The sequence below is a fragment of the Delphinus delphis genome, chromosome 11 (assembly GCF_949987515.2).
Source record: "Delphinus delphis chromosome 11, mDelDel1.2, whole genome shotgun sequence".
Lineage (NCBI taxonomy): Eukaryota > Metazoa > Chordata > Mammalia > Artiodactyla > Delphinidae > Delphinus > Delphinus delphis.
Genome location: NC_082693.1, coordinates 7133734 through 7148694, shown reverse-complemented (window position 1 = coordinate 7148694; position 14961 = coordinate 7133734). Strand labels below are relative to the sequence as shown.

The window sequence follows — 14961 nt, the reverse complement described above, 5'->3', positions numbered from 1 at the left end:
GGACAGGAAGATGGAGCAGCCCGAAAGGCAGAGCGCATCAGGCCAGGACGCAGAGGTTGTCAGGGTCACAAAAGACAGACGGCAAGGCTAAGTCACAGGCACATTTATATCCTCCGGAACACCAAGGTCTTCCCTTCCCCAGCAGTGCCACGGGAGGGCCAACCCTCAGGAGGCGGCCACACTGCCACCCGAAGCAGGCCCGTGGGGCGGCAGGGTCATAGGCGGCAGGAACAGCGCCTTCAGCTTGCCCGACAGGCTGGCAATCTCGGGATCCTGGGCTTCGTAAGACTTGACCAAGCGGGCAAACTTAAGGACACCTGCGAAGGGAAACAGGAGCATCAGTCCACACCCCCAGCGGACGGATGTGCCCAAGATGGCAGGAGGGGGCAGCCTGAGCCGGAGTCGCTGGCTACTCTGGCTCTGGCCCCAGGTAGCTGTCTGCAAAACAAGACATATGCAGGCCTCTGCCCTGTGTGGTTTGGATCAACTACTTCCTGGTCTACACTGGGGCACAACTGGCTGTGATGCAGTGAATGAAAATATCCCGAAGCAGGGTGCTGCCCACCATCAGGTGAACCATTTTAGCACTTTAGTCAAAAGACCCCAAAGGATACACACCCACAAGATCACCAGTCCAGAACCAGGAACAGGAGGGCCATGGGCCAGTTGGGCCGAATCAGTAAACACCCTTGGGGAAGACCCTGATCTCCCCAAAGAAATTGAACTGCCAACCCTCAAACAGAAAAGAGTTGAAACACCTTGGAGGGGCTGCAGAACTGTACTGTCATGCAGACACCTCACTACAAGCCGTCAGAACGGGTTTCAGGTCCAACTCGGCTGTGACCTCTGACACTTTCTAGAGTCTGTTTCCTCATCTTAAAATGGTGTAACAGTATAATTAATGGTAACTAGAAAGCTCACTTCAGACTTCGCTTGGCTCAAGTTCATGAACAGACCCTGGTCTCAGAGTACCAATACTATTAGAGTGTGGCTGCCGCCGTGTGGCGAGAAAAGGGATTACGGCTCGGAGACCCAAGGGATCCATCGCTCTCTCCTCCATCCCCGTCCGACCCACCTTCCCCGTCGCAGCTGAAGCCATAAGCTTTGATAACCTCCTGCTGAATCTGCGTGGCCACGGGCAGCACGAATTGCAGCATCTTGCCCATGTCGTTACACGCGTTGTCCCGAGCCTCGTCCATGCGCACGGCGTTCTCCGGCGCCGAGAACGCCTGGATCACCTCGGCCAGGACCACTGTGCAACAGACGCATCCCGGAAGAAGTCCCGGGTACGCATCGGCGCACGGCCGGCGGGCCCAGCCGAAAACACAAGAAAGAGGGCAGGGAATTATTTAACAAACTGAAACCATAGTAACCCAAGGAACTCGGCCTCCGAATCTCTCGCTCCAGGAGCAAGGACCCTTGTTAATTGACAGAGTATGGTACCGAGTACCCGCATTTCCCAGCGAACGCAGCCATTTCTCTCGCCCCAGATCTTTTTCCCGCACTCTACTTTAGCAAGAATCCCACCCGACAACTAAAAGGTTTCTCACCCTTGGCCTGCTCGGCGCTCAACGCTGCAGCTTGAGCAGAAGCGGTCGCCATAGAACAAAAGATACACGTGCAACCGCGCTCGAGAAACAGCCAGGAGAAACAAGCAATATCCTAGAGCGGCTCTCCCAGCGGGTGGGGCGATAGGGAAATTGCATCAGCTTATGCCGGAAACCTCACGGTACCGCTTCCATTTCTCCATTTTTAACAACCAATAACGAGCTCGTCGTGAGAACAGTGAGCTAACCTACAATCTGAAATTCTTACAGCTTACTTAAAATTATTCTATTGTTAAAGACAAACTGTATGGTGGGGGGTTTTCCGGCAAAAACCAGAAAACCTACTAGACAAATTCTAAAAGAGCTGTAACACTACCAGAACACGCCCTGGAGAGAAGGTGGCATGTCCACCAACTCCACTATTGGTGAGGGTGAGCTCCCATGGCATTTCCTAATTTTTACTGCTATACAAGCAACAGGGCACACTGCAGCTTTCAGAAGGGAAAACAGTATTGAAAAGAACGCTCTTAAATCATCCGTTTCTAGAGTTTGTGAACGTTTGGTACAGGCCTATGCAAATAACTCTATGCCGATTGGCTCAGGAAGAAGCCAGTCACACCCCTTTAGTTTTTAAGAACGTAGACAAGGATTCGCAGCAGTAAAAGCTTGGCGTTAAAGCAGCTCCCGCGCTTTCCGAAAATGGCCTTGTGTCGGGGTGGGGTGGGGTGGGGTGGGGTGGGGTGGGGGGGAAGCTAACGCCCTCTAATTTCCTTTCCCTTCCGGGCGTTTGAAATTGTCACCCACTCCCTCCTCGAACTATAGGGTGGTTAAAACTCCTGCGTTCTGAACGCTTAAACTTATAGCAGGCACGCCCCCTGCACCTCCGCTTCAACACCATTTCCAACTGTCCTACGGAAAAGATGCAAGTCTCCGGTGGCCCCTAACTGTGGGGCCAGTGGCAGAAGTGCCTCCCAAGTCTGCGTAGTTGCGTAGAGCTGTCCCAGGCCGCCAGCGTCCTGACTCGCCGGCCTTGGGAGGAAGGCCAAGACTCTGCGCCATAACGGACCCCGTTAGGGCAGAGCCAGAGCTCCAGGACCCCGGGCTCTTCGAGGTCCCCTCTCCAACTCTCCAGGGGCCCCACCCACCTCCGGGCTAGTCTCCGGTGATCCCACAGCTTTCTCTCGAGGCGTCGCCGCGCAGAGACCCACGCCCCCAACCCACGCCCAGTAGCCCACAAAGAAACAGCCACAGACATCTTCCTGGGGAGTCGTGAGGGTGTTTTTGTTTGGTTGGTTTTGTTTGGGATGTTTTTTAAAGAGCGTCATATAGATATTTATATATATAAATTATTAATGTGGGGGAAGGGCAAGGGGCATACATCGCAGTGGGGGGCGCGCACACGGGGGCTGGGGAGGGGCAGGGGCAGCACACGATGCTACGCAAAACAGCCACATCTAACAGATGAAATAATCACACCAAGGGGTGGGGGAGAGGCGGTGGCCACGGGGGTGGGGCGTGGGGGAGGGAGAAAGGCGGGGGCCAAGGGAGAGGGACCTGGTCCAAGATGCTGTGCGCTTTCCGCCCTCACCCCCGCCCCCTCCCCACCTCCGCACACCACAGGAGCCTTGGCCTTCCATCTGTCCCTTCCTCCTTCCTTCTGCCCAGAGGCCCAGGCCCTGGGACTGAGCGGCACCCCCCTCCGCTCTGAGTGGCAGGCGGGGAGGGAGGCCTCCTGGGTCCAGATGCAGGGGCCACGGGTGCTCTCTTGATCGCAGGTTCTACAGCGGCTTGTCGCTTTCCTTCTTCAGGTGACTGGGGGAAGAGGGGGGCAGAGCAGGGACTGAGAGACTGAGGTCCATCCTGACCTGGCCTCTCTCACAGAGGATGGTGGGGAAGGGGTTCCCCTCCCACGGGAGCCACAGCCCATCCCAGGCGGGCTGAGCTGCGTCCCCTCGGGCTGGCCTAGGGCGCCCTGCGGTACCTGTAGTAGTCCTCCTGGGCAGGGAGCGGCACACTGTGCAGCGGGTGATGGGCGTGCAGCCACTGCTGCTGCTCCAGCGCCAAGCGCTGCAGCTCCGCGGACTGCGCGTGCATGGCCTGCAGCTGGTGAGCTGCTGACATCGGGGCAGAGAGGGAGGCTGGCAGGTCCCGGTAAGGAGCAGCTGTGGGCAGGAAGGGCAGGGGCCACGTGACTGATGGCGTACTGAGGTAGCCAGCCGCTTTACATACAGAGGAGCTGCCACTAATCAACTTAGGTGACAGCCAGCCCAGCAAGTTGCCAGGGGTGGTTAGGATTCAGGCCTCTTAGCCTGGCCCTAAACCCTGTGCCTCTCTTGGGCAGGGCCTCAGCCCTCCTACTCCCGTTCCCAGCTCCTCTGGGCACCTCCTCATCTCTCCCCAAGCCCAACCAGGCCAATCCCACCACCTAACTTCCTCCTTTCTGCCCTTCCCTCGTGAGACCTTCCCCAACCCCGAGACCTCCATCCTTACCAAAGAGCTGGTGACGAAGAACTTCGTTCTCGTGCAGAGGGTGAGGAAGAAGGGGGTTGGGGAGGGTCCCAGCTGGGTAGGGGATCCGGGTAAGGTGAGACCCTGAGGCCAGGGGGTCAATGAGAGGGTGCACCGAGGCAGAGGCTGGAGGGTAGAGAAGAGGAAGGTGTCACCAGAGGGAGGTTTGGGGAAAGCCATGCATTTGGGTGAAGGCATCCATGCCTGGGACGAGAGGTGGGCAATCACACACTGGGAGATCCAGTGGATCAAGGAGGCACAGTGGAGGAACTAGGGGCCTGGGAGATGGACAGGGCAAGACCCTACTGCAGTAGGGATGTACAGATGGCAGAGGACAGGAGATTACAGTTGGCAGAGGGACCTGAGGAATAGGGAGGGAGGAGTGGACTGTTGAGAGGAGACGGAAGAGGATTGGAAGTTTAGGAAATGAGACGGGGAGGAGCTTCAAAGAGAGAAAGCACAAGGAGCCTGCAATGAACGTGACTGTGAGGCTACACGGGGCAGTGTTCTGACAGTAAGAAATGCGGTGAAAAGACAGTGAGTAAAGCTCGTTGTCAACTGTGATCCCACAACCAGAGCCACAAGGCTCTCTTTCCAGAAGGTCACAGATCCAGAGGCAGAGAGGAACATGAAACACCTCCGCCAGGGAGGGGAGAAGATGGCAAGAAACAAGAGTTGAATCCAGAGGAAGAAGAAAATAGTTACGTGAAGGCTCAGAGGCAGGGGCTGTGAGGGGAGGAAGACCGTGCTCCTTCAAAGGTTCCCACCTTGGGCCTCTGTCGTGGGTGGGCACCAGACCTGAAGAGGGCTGGGGTGTGGGGAAGGGTCTCCGTGGCAAGGCTGGGGCAGGAGGAGACGGGCTGCGAAGGCAAAGGCCAGGGCAGCAATCTCAGGAGAGAGGCTCAGGCCAGACGTGGGGAGGGAAGTCCTGGCCCGAGGGACAGAAGCACCGATCACTTGCCAGGGCGGCAAGGTGGCCTCAAAGGGCCTGGGCAAGGAAGCAGGAGTCTCACCTGCATGGATGGCATCCTGCTGGTGGAGGTGCAGGTGAGAGTGGATGTGGGAGTGCTGGTGGTGATGGGGGGTCACGTTGAGCATCTGCAGCCGGGCCAGTGGGTCGTTGCCCAGGGCAGCCACCCTTTCTGCATGCTGCCTCTCAGCTGCCAGACGCTCCGCGTAGGACATGTCAGGCCGCAGGGCTGGCCCAGCTGCCAGCGCTAGACGTTCTCTCTCCAGGGGCCCCAGGCTCGGATGAAAGGGGAAAGGGTGCAAGCCAGGTGGGCCAGGCTGCAGAGCCAGGCCCCCGTGTCGGGGGAAGGGATCCAGGCCTGGCCCAGGGACCCCGTGCAGGGGTTCCAGCTCACTAGGCTTCACCTCGAAGCCAGGCTTGAGGCGGTCACGCAGGTCTCGTTCACGGGCTTCCCGCTCCCTCTCCCGGGCTGCTGGGTCACTGCTGTACAGGGCCGGGACATTGTAACCCAGGAGCCCCGGGTCCACTGCCCCCAGGGGCACGTAGAATGGATGGTTGCGATTTCCAGGAGACATGACGTGGGGCCGGGCGTATTCACTGAGGGTGCGCAGGGCTGGAGTGTCGGGACCCAGGTAGGGGGGCACTGTAGCCACAGCACTGCCCGGCTCAAATGGAGGGCGATGAGGCACTGGGCCGAGCGGTGGGCACTCCACTGGAGCACGGCCCTCCTGAGCCAACTTCTGTGGGATACACGGAGAAGCGGGGTCAAAAAGGCAGGTTGGAAAGAGGTGGCTGGCCCTGGTCCTCAGCTGCTCATGTCTCAGCATTGAACACCTAAAGCTTCAACTCATTGGAACTCAGCCCGCCAGGGACTTCCCTGCCCCTTCTCTTCCTATGTAGGTTAGTGGCTCTTCCTGGGATCCACAGGTACTCTGACCTGAGCTTGCCTTCCTCCAGCCCAGAGATGCAATTCCTCCCGCTGGAATCCTTTGGTCTCCATTTCCTGGGCTGCAGTGGCTCCTCCCCTCCGACAGGTGGCGCATGACCCCCCCCCCCCCCAACCATCCCCACCCCTCGAGCCTCCCCGAGTCGCGTAGAGGGCGGGCCAGAGGCGGGAGGCGGCGCGCGGTGAACTCACCACGCTGCGTTCCAGCTCGCGCTCCTTTTCGCGCTCGCGCTCCTTCTCGCGTTCCCGCTCGCGTTCGCGCTCCTTTTCTTCGCGCGCGCGCTGCTCGGCCTCGCGCCGCACCTTCTCCACCAGGTCGGCTCGCTTCTTGGCCAGCTTGGAGCCCTCCAGCGGCACGAAGTACAGATCGCTGCGCGCGCACGAGTTAAAGCCGCGGTCCAGGTGTTTGTTGAACCTGCCGGGCGGGAGGCAGCGCGCGCTCAGCCTCTGCGAGCGGCCCCGCACCAGCGGCCGAGACCAGGGCCTGGAGTACTTTGAAAAGCACCACACGAACGAATGCAAGGCCCGTCCCGCGCCCGCCACCCCACCCCCACCCCCACCCCGCCTCTCACCTGGCCGACTGGCTGGCGTGGCTGGGCACGTCTACCACCTTGGGAGGGGGCGAGGGGCTGCGGGCCGGGGGCGCCGGGCTCTCGGGGGTCTCATATTCCTCAGCCGGCTCCTGTTTGATCTGCGTGGCGCTCAGGGGCGGCCCTGAGGCGGGGGCCGCAGGCGGTGGTGGCAGGGATGAGAGGCCCGAGGGCCCTGCAGGCGGCAGCGGCCCGGTCCCCACCGTGGGCGAGCCCGGCTTGAAGGTCCCTGGGCCTGCGGGTGGCGAGGCGCCTCGGTAGCCCGGTGGGGTCCCCGTTCGGAAGGAGGGCGGGGACCCCGGCTTGTATCCGGGCGGGGTGGCTGTCTTGTAGGCCCCTGGGGACGGGGCTCGCTTGCCATACGGTGGGGGCCCAGGTGGGGAGGCTGTCTTGTAGCCTGCTGGCGAGGAAGCCACCGTGGCAATGACCGTGGAAAGCGTAGACGAGGAGGTGGTGACCGGAGGCACCGGTGGGAAGGGGTAGGGCGCCCCTTGGGGGCCCTGGGAAGGAGAGGGGTGTGAACACGGGTAGGACCCTTGAGAGGAGGAAGAGGCATTGGAAGAGGAAGAGGCTGGGGGGCCGCTGGGACCTGCTTGGCTGTAGGCCACCTGGCTGTGAGGTGGAGGCAGGTGTGCGGGCCCTGGTGGGTAGGGCCTCAGAGACCCCAGTGAGGGAGACATGGCATAGGGGTGTGCGTGGTGGGAGCTACCGCTCTCCAGGGAGTGAGGATATGCCCCGGGTGGAGGGGGCCCAGAGCCCCCATGGTGCTGCTGCTGCTGCTGCTGCTGCTGTTGCTGGTGGTGGTGGTGATGTGTCGGGACTGGCGGGTGGGCAGCGGATTGGCCTCCAGCCGAAGGAGGGAGGGGGCCTGGGTGGGCATTGCTGTTGGCCAAGAGGCGGCCATAGGGAGGAGGGGGGGGGGGACCCTGGCTCCACACAGCTTGGGATGGGAGAGAAGGCTGAGTATACTTGGGTGGCTGATTGGAGACAGAGAGGCTGGTGGGGGGAGGGAAGGAGTGGGGATAACTGGGCAGTGCCTGGGAAGCTGGGTACTGGGAGGCCGAGGCCGAGGCAGAAGAACTGGAAGAGGAGGCTGCTGCAGAGCTGCTGCTAGAGGACGAATAAGGATACCTCATTGGCGGGGCGGGAGCAGAAGAGGTGGACGCAGCGGGCAAAGGGTGGGGTGACGGAGCAAGAGTGGGGCCCTTCTCTGGGCCGGGAGGAAGTCCACCCATACCCTGCCCCATGGCATGGGGGGAGGGCAGATGCCCAGCTAGCGGCTGGGCCCCCAGGCCAGGAGGAGAGGCGGAGGCATTGTTAAGGGGTCTCAGGGCAGGCGGGGGAGGCAGGTTTGGTGTCACATGGGGGAAGGTGGCTGGCGGTGGAGCAGACGGTAGGTTTCCACCACCAGCTGGAGTGTTGGGTGGCTTTGTTGGGGGAGCACCACCAGCCCCAGAGCCTGATATTGAAATGGGGGTGGGGGGCTGGGGGTGCTGCTTACCCCCACTAGGGGCCCCCACTGAAGCGGCAGCCCCTCCTCCCTTGGGGCCCACTGGGGGTCCAGACAGAACTCCTCCACCAGCGCCCCCAGGATAGAGCTGTGGATGAGGGGGAGGGGCCCCTGGAGGAGCCTGGAACATTCGAGATGTGGGAGGCTCCATGGGAGCATGATAGCCAGTGGGTGTCCCAGAAGGATGGGATTCAAAGCCAGGCTCTGGCTGTCGGGGGGTGCTCTCTGGAGGGGGAGGGGAGGGAGGAAAGAGTGGAGGTGGATGGTAGGGGCGGGCTGGGCCCTGGGACAGGCCAGAAGATGAGTCGGAGTCATTCTCCACGCTTCCAGGGCTGTAGATGCTGGGGGACGTGCTTCGGTTATCCTGGTCGATATCCCTAGGGTCGCTGCTGCCATCATCATTGAGGCTCCGCCCATCCAAGCTATCCAGATCCGAGGGAGACTGTGGCCGAGGGAGCTCCTGCGGTAGAAGAGGGACGGCCATTTCTCCCTTGCCTTTTCCTTCCTTGCTTCTGGACTGGGGGCCTCCCTCGCACAAAATAACCTCCCGCTCACAGCACACCACTGTGCCACGATGCGCTGAGTACTCCTGCTGGAGCCCACCTCCCTGCCATCCGGGGGTTCCCCCACTCTCCCCGCGGTCTCTGCTGCTCCCCAGCAGCCGCCTGAGTTCCCTCCTCGAGTGTCCATCTCTAGCACCTTCTCCCAGTCCACAGCTGAACCCAAATCCCTGTCTTCCACCCACCAGCCCATCTGCCATCCTCTCATCTCATCCACCCCTTTAGCTACACATCCCAGAAACCACTGGTTCTTAAAAAGACCACTTCTGCATGCTCCTTATGATTTATTTGTTCCTTCCACTGAGACTCCTCAGCCTGGATCTCCTCCCCAGCCCCTGCATGAAAGCCAGCACCTAGAAAAGGAGAGGCTAGAATCCCCACACTCTTCCCGTCCCCTTCCGGCCCTGCCTGATCATCTGACAGTCTGGCCAAGGCTCTGAAGATCTGACTGACACACAGACAGGCTACTTTAATAAGCGCTAGGATAAGACTCTTCTCGCACGTTCCAGGCAAAACTAAAATAAGAACTGTGAGCAAAAGGAAGTTTGGGTGAAAGAATGGTCAGAACATGGGTCAGGATGGCTGCAAGGGTCTCCCACCTCAGTTTTGGTCTTTTTTGGCGCGTTGGTCTCCTCACTTTCACTCTCCGAGATCTCCTCACTCCGGCCCTGCTTGCTCACCTTTGGGGTGGAGGCTTCCTCTACTCGGGCCTTCTGTTAGAGAGAAAGAAAATGCCTGTCCTATACCTCGCGAGCTCCACCAGGACCCTCAGCCAGACAGGAAGTTCCCCCCAACACACATACACACCATCAGCCCTGGTGCCTGGGCAGCCTGTTGCAGGACATGGGGACAGAATACCTTGGCCGTCTGCCTAGACTTCTCGGCTTTGCCATCGCTACTGGACGTGCTGACCCCTCCAGGGGAGGCCCGGCCCCTCGATCTCAGTTCTTCCCGGGGCCCAGGGGCCTCTTTCTTCCGTCCACTCCTCATTGACATCTGAGGGAGAAGGAGGCAAGCAGGTCATGTCGTTTTCTACCTTGTGCCTCACTTCATCATGTGCCTTATTTCTACTCTCCCCCGCCAGCGGGTGTCCCAGAAGGATGGGGTTCAAAGCCAGGCTCGTCTGCTGGGGGGTGGAGGTGCTGCCTGGCGGTGGAAGAGAGGAAAGAGTGGAGCTGGGTGGCAGGGGCGGGCTGGGCCCTGGGACAGGCCAGAAGCTTCCCTGCCCTTGATCTTTCGTGTTTCTCATTTTAGCTCCTACTCACTGAGTCTTTATTCTGTCGTGTCTTCATTCTTCAGGCTGTGGAGACCCCATTCTCCTCCGCCTGGGCAGCTGAATATAGAAACTTATCTGCTTCACCCTAAGCTCCCCACAGCTGTGGCCTGGGAAGCAGGATCTCCAAGTTTCCAGTACAGGCACCTGGAACTCACACGGTCTGTTTTCAGTGAAGCCTGTTGGAAAAAGACCATCAGAGTCTCCAAACTAGGGAACACTAGTCTGAAGGGAACACTACCGTGCCTGTCAAGGGGCTGAGTAAGCAGCCCAGCCATGAGACACTGCTGGCGTGCCCATGGGTCATCCCAGCCGCCTGTGAGGGCAACTCTGCCGGCAACAGCATCCCTTTCATCTCGTGGGAAGGCAGAAAACGCCGAGGTGCCTGTGCACCCCAGTTCAGGAGATCACACCGTGTCACCCTTCGTGATCCCTAGGAAATAGATGCACACACACGAATTCCACAGAGCCTTTAAAGGGAGCATAAGGAAACGTAGCTGAAGTATTAGCTGATTTACGGAGTAGCGTCTTTCCGTCAAGCCCTTACGTGTACAATTTCATCTAATATTTACAACCAACCCTGAAAAGGAGGTGTTCTTATTATCCCCATTATACAGGTGAAGAAACCGAGGCTCAAAGATTGTGACTGTGACTTGCCCAACTTCGTGTGATAAATACACAGTGAGGAACCAGTGACAGCACCAGAACCAAGCCCCATCTCCCTGCCTTCAAAGCCCATGCTCGCTCTTCAGTACTTAGCTGTACTCTCATCAGAAGTTGGTGGGGAGAATTCTCAGAAGGCCTAGATCAGTCCCAGAGATATGAAAAGAATCTTTTTTTCACATCAGAGTAGGTGGGAGAACAATGTCCCATTCTACAGTGCAAAGGCACACAGCCCGATCAAGGCCAAGACCAAACCTAGGTATCCCCAAAGTGCAGAACTTCAATTCTGAGAGTCTCGTAAGACCCCTGCTCTAGTGCTTGCGTTCCCTACGGCTAGAGGAAAAGTCCAGGCTCTCACTCTACCAACCAAATCAGTGAATAACAGTGGGTAAACGAGACAAATGTACACATTTGTAAGCCTGTCTTCCCACCTGGCTTAGACAGGGACTCATCCCTCCTCACGGCCTAGCTACATAGCCAGTAATTTTCATTTGCACGTGTTTGTATTTCTTGCGAAGTGTCACATCTCTCCATATTACTAACCGTAAGATCTTTTGAGAACAAAAATGGTATCTTCTTACAGTTTTCTTCCTTTCTCTATTCCCCACAGATGTCATGTATATATGGATGTTCTGGTCTGTTCTTGCTACTGACCTGTAAACCCACTAACTTCAGTAGGTCTTCTTGAATGAAGTGCTGCCGGCCTCAGTGCAAACGGAGTAGGCTTAGCCACCTATTCTGAGTTAGTTAGGAGGCCTGGCTAGGGAAATAGCCTTTCTACATTCTGTAGCACTATTTTTCCCAAGGAATACAGAGTAAATACCTCTCACTCACCTCCACTGAACCCTACTGAGGCATGCAGTGAGGGGTGAGCCTAACCTTTCCAGGAAACTTAATAACAATTTACTTACTTAGAGTCCCGAAATAGCTGGGACGGAGCCCCCTGTCTTCTGAACTTACAGCTGGTGCTCTGCCCAGTACACCAGCCATTTCTCTTCCATTACAACTATTACTACACTTTTGAGTTGTTGTGTGAATTGGTTTTCAAATACTGTCAACGCCCCCCCCCCACACAAAGAACAAAACCCAGCATAACAAAAGGGGAAAACAATCCTAACAAAAGCACGAGAGATGACTGTGACTGGGGTGTCTTTGCCAGCCCCTTAAAGGAGGGTGCTCATCTCTCCTTCCTATCACAGAACCTGTTCATGGTTGGTGAGAGTCAGGGGATCCAATAGGTCAGAGAAAGGCAGGGATGTACCTGAAGAACAGAGCAAGCCTCGCGTGGCCCTCCCCAACCTCAACTTCTTTAATCAGTTAAAATCTGATAAAATTAGCAATGAGTAGCTCTGAAGGAGAAAAGCAGTCATAAAAGGGTAGGTGACCCTGGGGAGAAGGAGTGGCAGGAGAGAGAAGGAGGTAGGGCTGGGTTATATATACATTCCTGAACCTGGGGCACGTTTTAGCACCAACAAGCTGAGCTACCCTCCTTCCTGTCCTAGTAGCCGGTCACTGTAACTCCGATCCATCTACAAGCACCTACTATGTGTCTGCAAGACACTAAGCACATTCAACTTCGGCACCTTACCGCAAAAGCAAAAGGATAAAGGCCGGATTGCGGAGGTGAAAACGTGAAAAATAGGGAAAGAGTCTCTAAGTAAGAACAAGAAAAGAAATTAAGGGAGAAATCTGAGGAGGCTGTCTGAAGGAATACACTCGAGGCACAAGGCTTTCTAGGATGGGCTTGCAGGGTGAATTCCAGGATCTTTGGCCCAGCCTCCACCATCATTCCAGACCTGCCAGACTCACAAACCAGTCCTAGATAACAGTGCAGCCCAGACCAGCAGATAACAAGGCACTGGCCTAAGCCTGAGAATCTACAGTTGTCAGAGGGGCCTCAGATATCATCTTATCTATAATCCCTTCATCTGATAATGAAGCTGAGGCTCAAAGAAATAAGAAGTGACTTGACCAAGGTCACAGTTAGTTAGAGGTACAGCCAGGACTAGACCCAGGTCTCCCGACTCCTGTTCTGGAGTATTTCCACTACACCAGGCTGTTCCACGGCCCTCTTCCCCGGGCCACCCTCACCTGGGATGGGCATGGAGAGCCCAGCCATTCCTACAAGGTCAGAGAAACAGAAGGTCCAAGGTTAGCTGAGGGAAGGGGTCGCTGTGGGGGATAGTCTGGGAAAGACGAAAAGGGATACTTGGGAAGGAAGACTCAAGTTTAAGAAAATGGAAGAATACCTGTGCAAAGAAGCAAAAAGACTATACAAAAAGTCCCTAATAATGAACTGCCAAAGGATGGTATAACTTGGAACAGGAGCACTTCTATCCCCCCACCATGCCTAAAGGGAGGGTCTTAGAGAAACAACTATGACCTGCAAGTAATATGTCTACCTTTTTCCCAAAGACAGCTGGATGGAAGGGGGTGGACCCCTTGGGGAACCTCCTCTCCATGAGCAGCTCCAGAAACATCCTCCAGAACCCAGCCAAGAGTTCCAAGGGCATAGCCAAAGGCCCCATCAAGATTCTGAACCCCCGTCTATTAGACATCCCGCTGGATCATTGCCATGGCAACAAAATGGCAGAACCTGCCCCTCTACAGTCCATCCCGGGGGTCCAGCTGCCAGCAACTCCCCCTGCAGTTGCCAAAGCAGCTCCTGTCCTCCTATAGCACCCTCAGGGAAGGGAGCTTAAGAGTACCTACCCCAGTAGAAATAAGTCCACGCACAAAGGGAAATCTCTGAGCACAAAACAGTAATGAAGGTCCACCCCCTCTTAAGGAAACCGCAGCTAGAGGGGCAGTGGGTGCTCTGCGGATTTGAGGATGGGGGTCACAACTTGTCTGGAGTGCCTATAAGACTGCCCAATTCTCTCCTGTGTTTCCACCCTCCCAGAAACCCTTGCTCCCTAACTCTCCCTTCAGGGTTCCAGTCTTCCTCATCAGTTGCAGGAGGACCCACACTACTGGGCCCCAGTGTGCCCCTCTCCAAGAAGTACCTGTGTCTGAGATTGGAAAAACAAGGTCAGAGGTGACCCGGGGTAGGGGAAAGAAAACTGAGTCACAAAGGCATCACTTTCCCACTTCCACCCGGGAACACGCCGGGTTCTTCTTCTCAAAGGTGGCCCTCTCAGAGCCCCCGTTTCCCCAGGTTCCATTCTCCTCCCTCATCAGCTACAATCCCTCTCTTCCCACCTACCACACCCCTTCCCCATTTCCCAACTCCCTTCTACACCTAGCACCCCGAACCCCGGGCTCTGAAACCCGGGTTCTGGGCCTTTGGGGCTTTTCCTGGAGTCCTCATGCCCCACCTCGCTGCCATCTCTCCATTCCTTTTTGCCTTCGCCCCGAAGCCCCCTCACGGGCATCCCATTTTTCCTCCGCCGACCCTCCACCTCGGGGTTCCTCTTTGGGTCCCAGGGTCCTGGCTACCCTCCTGCCCCATCAGCCCTCCTCCTGAGATCCTCCCACCTCCCCCCACCTTCCCGATCCTCCGGGTGCCCCGGCCCCCATCCCTCCTCGGGGGCTGGCCCCACCCCCTGAGCCCCCAACCTCAGGCCAGGCAGTGCCCGCAGTGGGGGACCGGATCGGGAAAATAACAAATGGAGGCGGCGGCGGCGGGAGGGGGAACTACGAGGGGTGGGGGTGGGGAGCCGCGGGCCAGAACCCGGGCGGGCCCGAGGCCCGGGCCGCGGCAGAGCTTACCTGGTTGTAGCTCGGGACGGCTGGCTGGCTCCGAGCGGGATTCGGGGCTCCGGCGCCTCCGGGGGGCGGCGGCGGCCGCTCCCCCGCCCCCCTCTCCTCTTCCCGGCTTCAGTCGCCGCCGCGACGGCGGCGGCGGCGGCCCCGACCCCCCCGGAGGGCGGCCCCCATCCCCCCTTCTACCCCACCTGGCCCCGATCGCCCGCCCGCCTCCGGAGCAAATCCCGATCCCCGCTCTCGCTCGGCCCCTCCCCAGGCCTGCCGCCTCCCCAGGCCACCCGGAACGCCCGGGCCGCGCAGCCCGCCCCCGCCGCGCCGCCGCCCGCCCCCGCGGCCCGGCTGGCGCTCCGCTCGGCTCCGACCCGCCGCCCGCCGCCCGCGCCCGCCCCGCGCAGCCTGCAGTCGCGCGATCCCCGGCCCCCTAGGCGGCCTCCGCCCGCGGCCCCCGCCCCTTCCCGGGCGGTCGTCTCCCTCGCCCCCTCCTGGCCCCTCCCGGAGGCCGGCGGTCCCCCCGAAACGGGTCCCGGCCCCAGGCCCCGGCCCGACGCGGGGCTGCGGGCGGGCGGGCTGGGCTGCGCGTCCGGCGACTCGCACAGGAAAGCGGACGGCGAAGGGAGGGCGCTTGGGAGAGGGGGATGGGAGAAGGGAGGAAGAGGGAGAAGGAGGGAGCGCGGAGGAACGGAGGA

The 14961-nt window shown here is 58.7% G+C and overlaps 2 protein-coding genes and 1 non-coding gene across 5 annotated transcripts; all 3 read right to left on the bottom strand.

Moving 5' to 3' along the window:
• Positions 1-88: 88 nt before the first annotated feature.
• On the bottom strand, positions 89-2019 carry C11H12orf57 (chromosome 11 C12orf57 homolog). The gene is made up of 3 exons (XM_060026062.1): positions 1551-2019; positions 1076-1252; positions 89-317 (listed from the first exon to the last, which is right to left on the bottom strand). The coding sequence occupies exons 1-3, from the start codon at positions 1600-1602 to the stop codon at positions 166-168; spliced, it is 381 nt and encodes a 126-aa protein (XP_059882045.1). The 5' UTR covers positions 1603-2019; the 3' UTR covers positions 89-165.
• Positions 1861-1922, bottom strand: LOC132434620 (U7 small nuclear RNA). Its single transcript, XR_009521343.1, has one exon. It is a non-coding gene; the product is annotated as a U7 small nuclear RNA (small nuclear RNA).
• Positions 2020-2380: 361 nt separating the features above from the next.
• On the bottom strand, positions 2381-14416 carry ATN1 (atrophin 1). Of its 3 annotated transcripts, none has more exons than XM_060024234.1 (10): positions 14279-14416; positions 9897-10083; positions 9490-9627; positions 9231-9344; positions 6544-8531; positions 6164-6386; positions 5069-5765; positions 4038-4181; positions 3529-3709; positions 2382-3359 (listed from the first exon to the last, which is right to left on the bottom strand). In XM_060024234.1, the coding sequence occupies exons 2-10, from the start codon at positions 9921-9923 to the stop codon at positions 3326-3328; spliced, it is 3546 nt and encodes a 1181-aa protein (XP_059880217.1). In that variant the 5' UTR covers positions 9924-10083; positions 14279-14416; the 3' UTR covers positions 2382-3325. The 3 variants fall into 3 exon arrangements, with proteins under 3 accessions (XP_059880219.1, XP_059880217.1, XP_059880218.1); XM_060024235.1 differs by having other exon boundaries at positions 9897-10067; positions 14279-14393; XM_060024236.1 differs by lacking the exon at positions 14279-14416 and having other exon boundaries at positions 2381-3359; positions 9897-9947.
• Between the last annotated feature and the right edge of the window lie 545 nt (positions 14417-14961).

Coding starts and splice junctions, on each gene's coding strand:
- C11H12orf57 (XM_060026062.1), bottom strand. CDS start 1,602: ATGGCGACCGCTTCTGCTCAAGCTGCAGCGTTGAGCGCCGAGCAGGCC. Junction 1,253..1,550: donor GAGCGCCGAGCAGGCCAAGG/GTGAGAAACCTT, acceptor TCTGTTGCACAG/TGGTCCTGGCCGAGGTGATC. Junction 318..1,075: donor CTTCAGCTGCGACGGGGAAG/GTGGGTCGGACG, acceptor TTCCCTTCGCAG/GTGTCCTTAAGTTTGCCCGC.
- ATN1 (XM_060024234.1), bottom strand. CDS start 9,923: ATGAAGACACGACAGAATAAAGACTCA. Junction 9,345..9,489: donor AGTCTAGGCAGACGGCCAAG/GTATTCTGTCCC, acceptor TCTCTCTAACAG/AAGGCCCGAGTAGAGGAAGC. Junction 3,710..4,037: donor TCTTCGTCACCAGCTCTTTG/GTAAGGATGGAG, acceptor TCCTGCCCACAG/CTGCTCCTTACCGGGACCTG.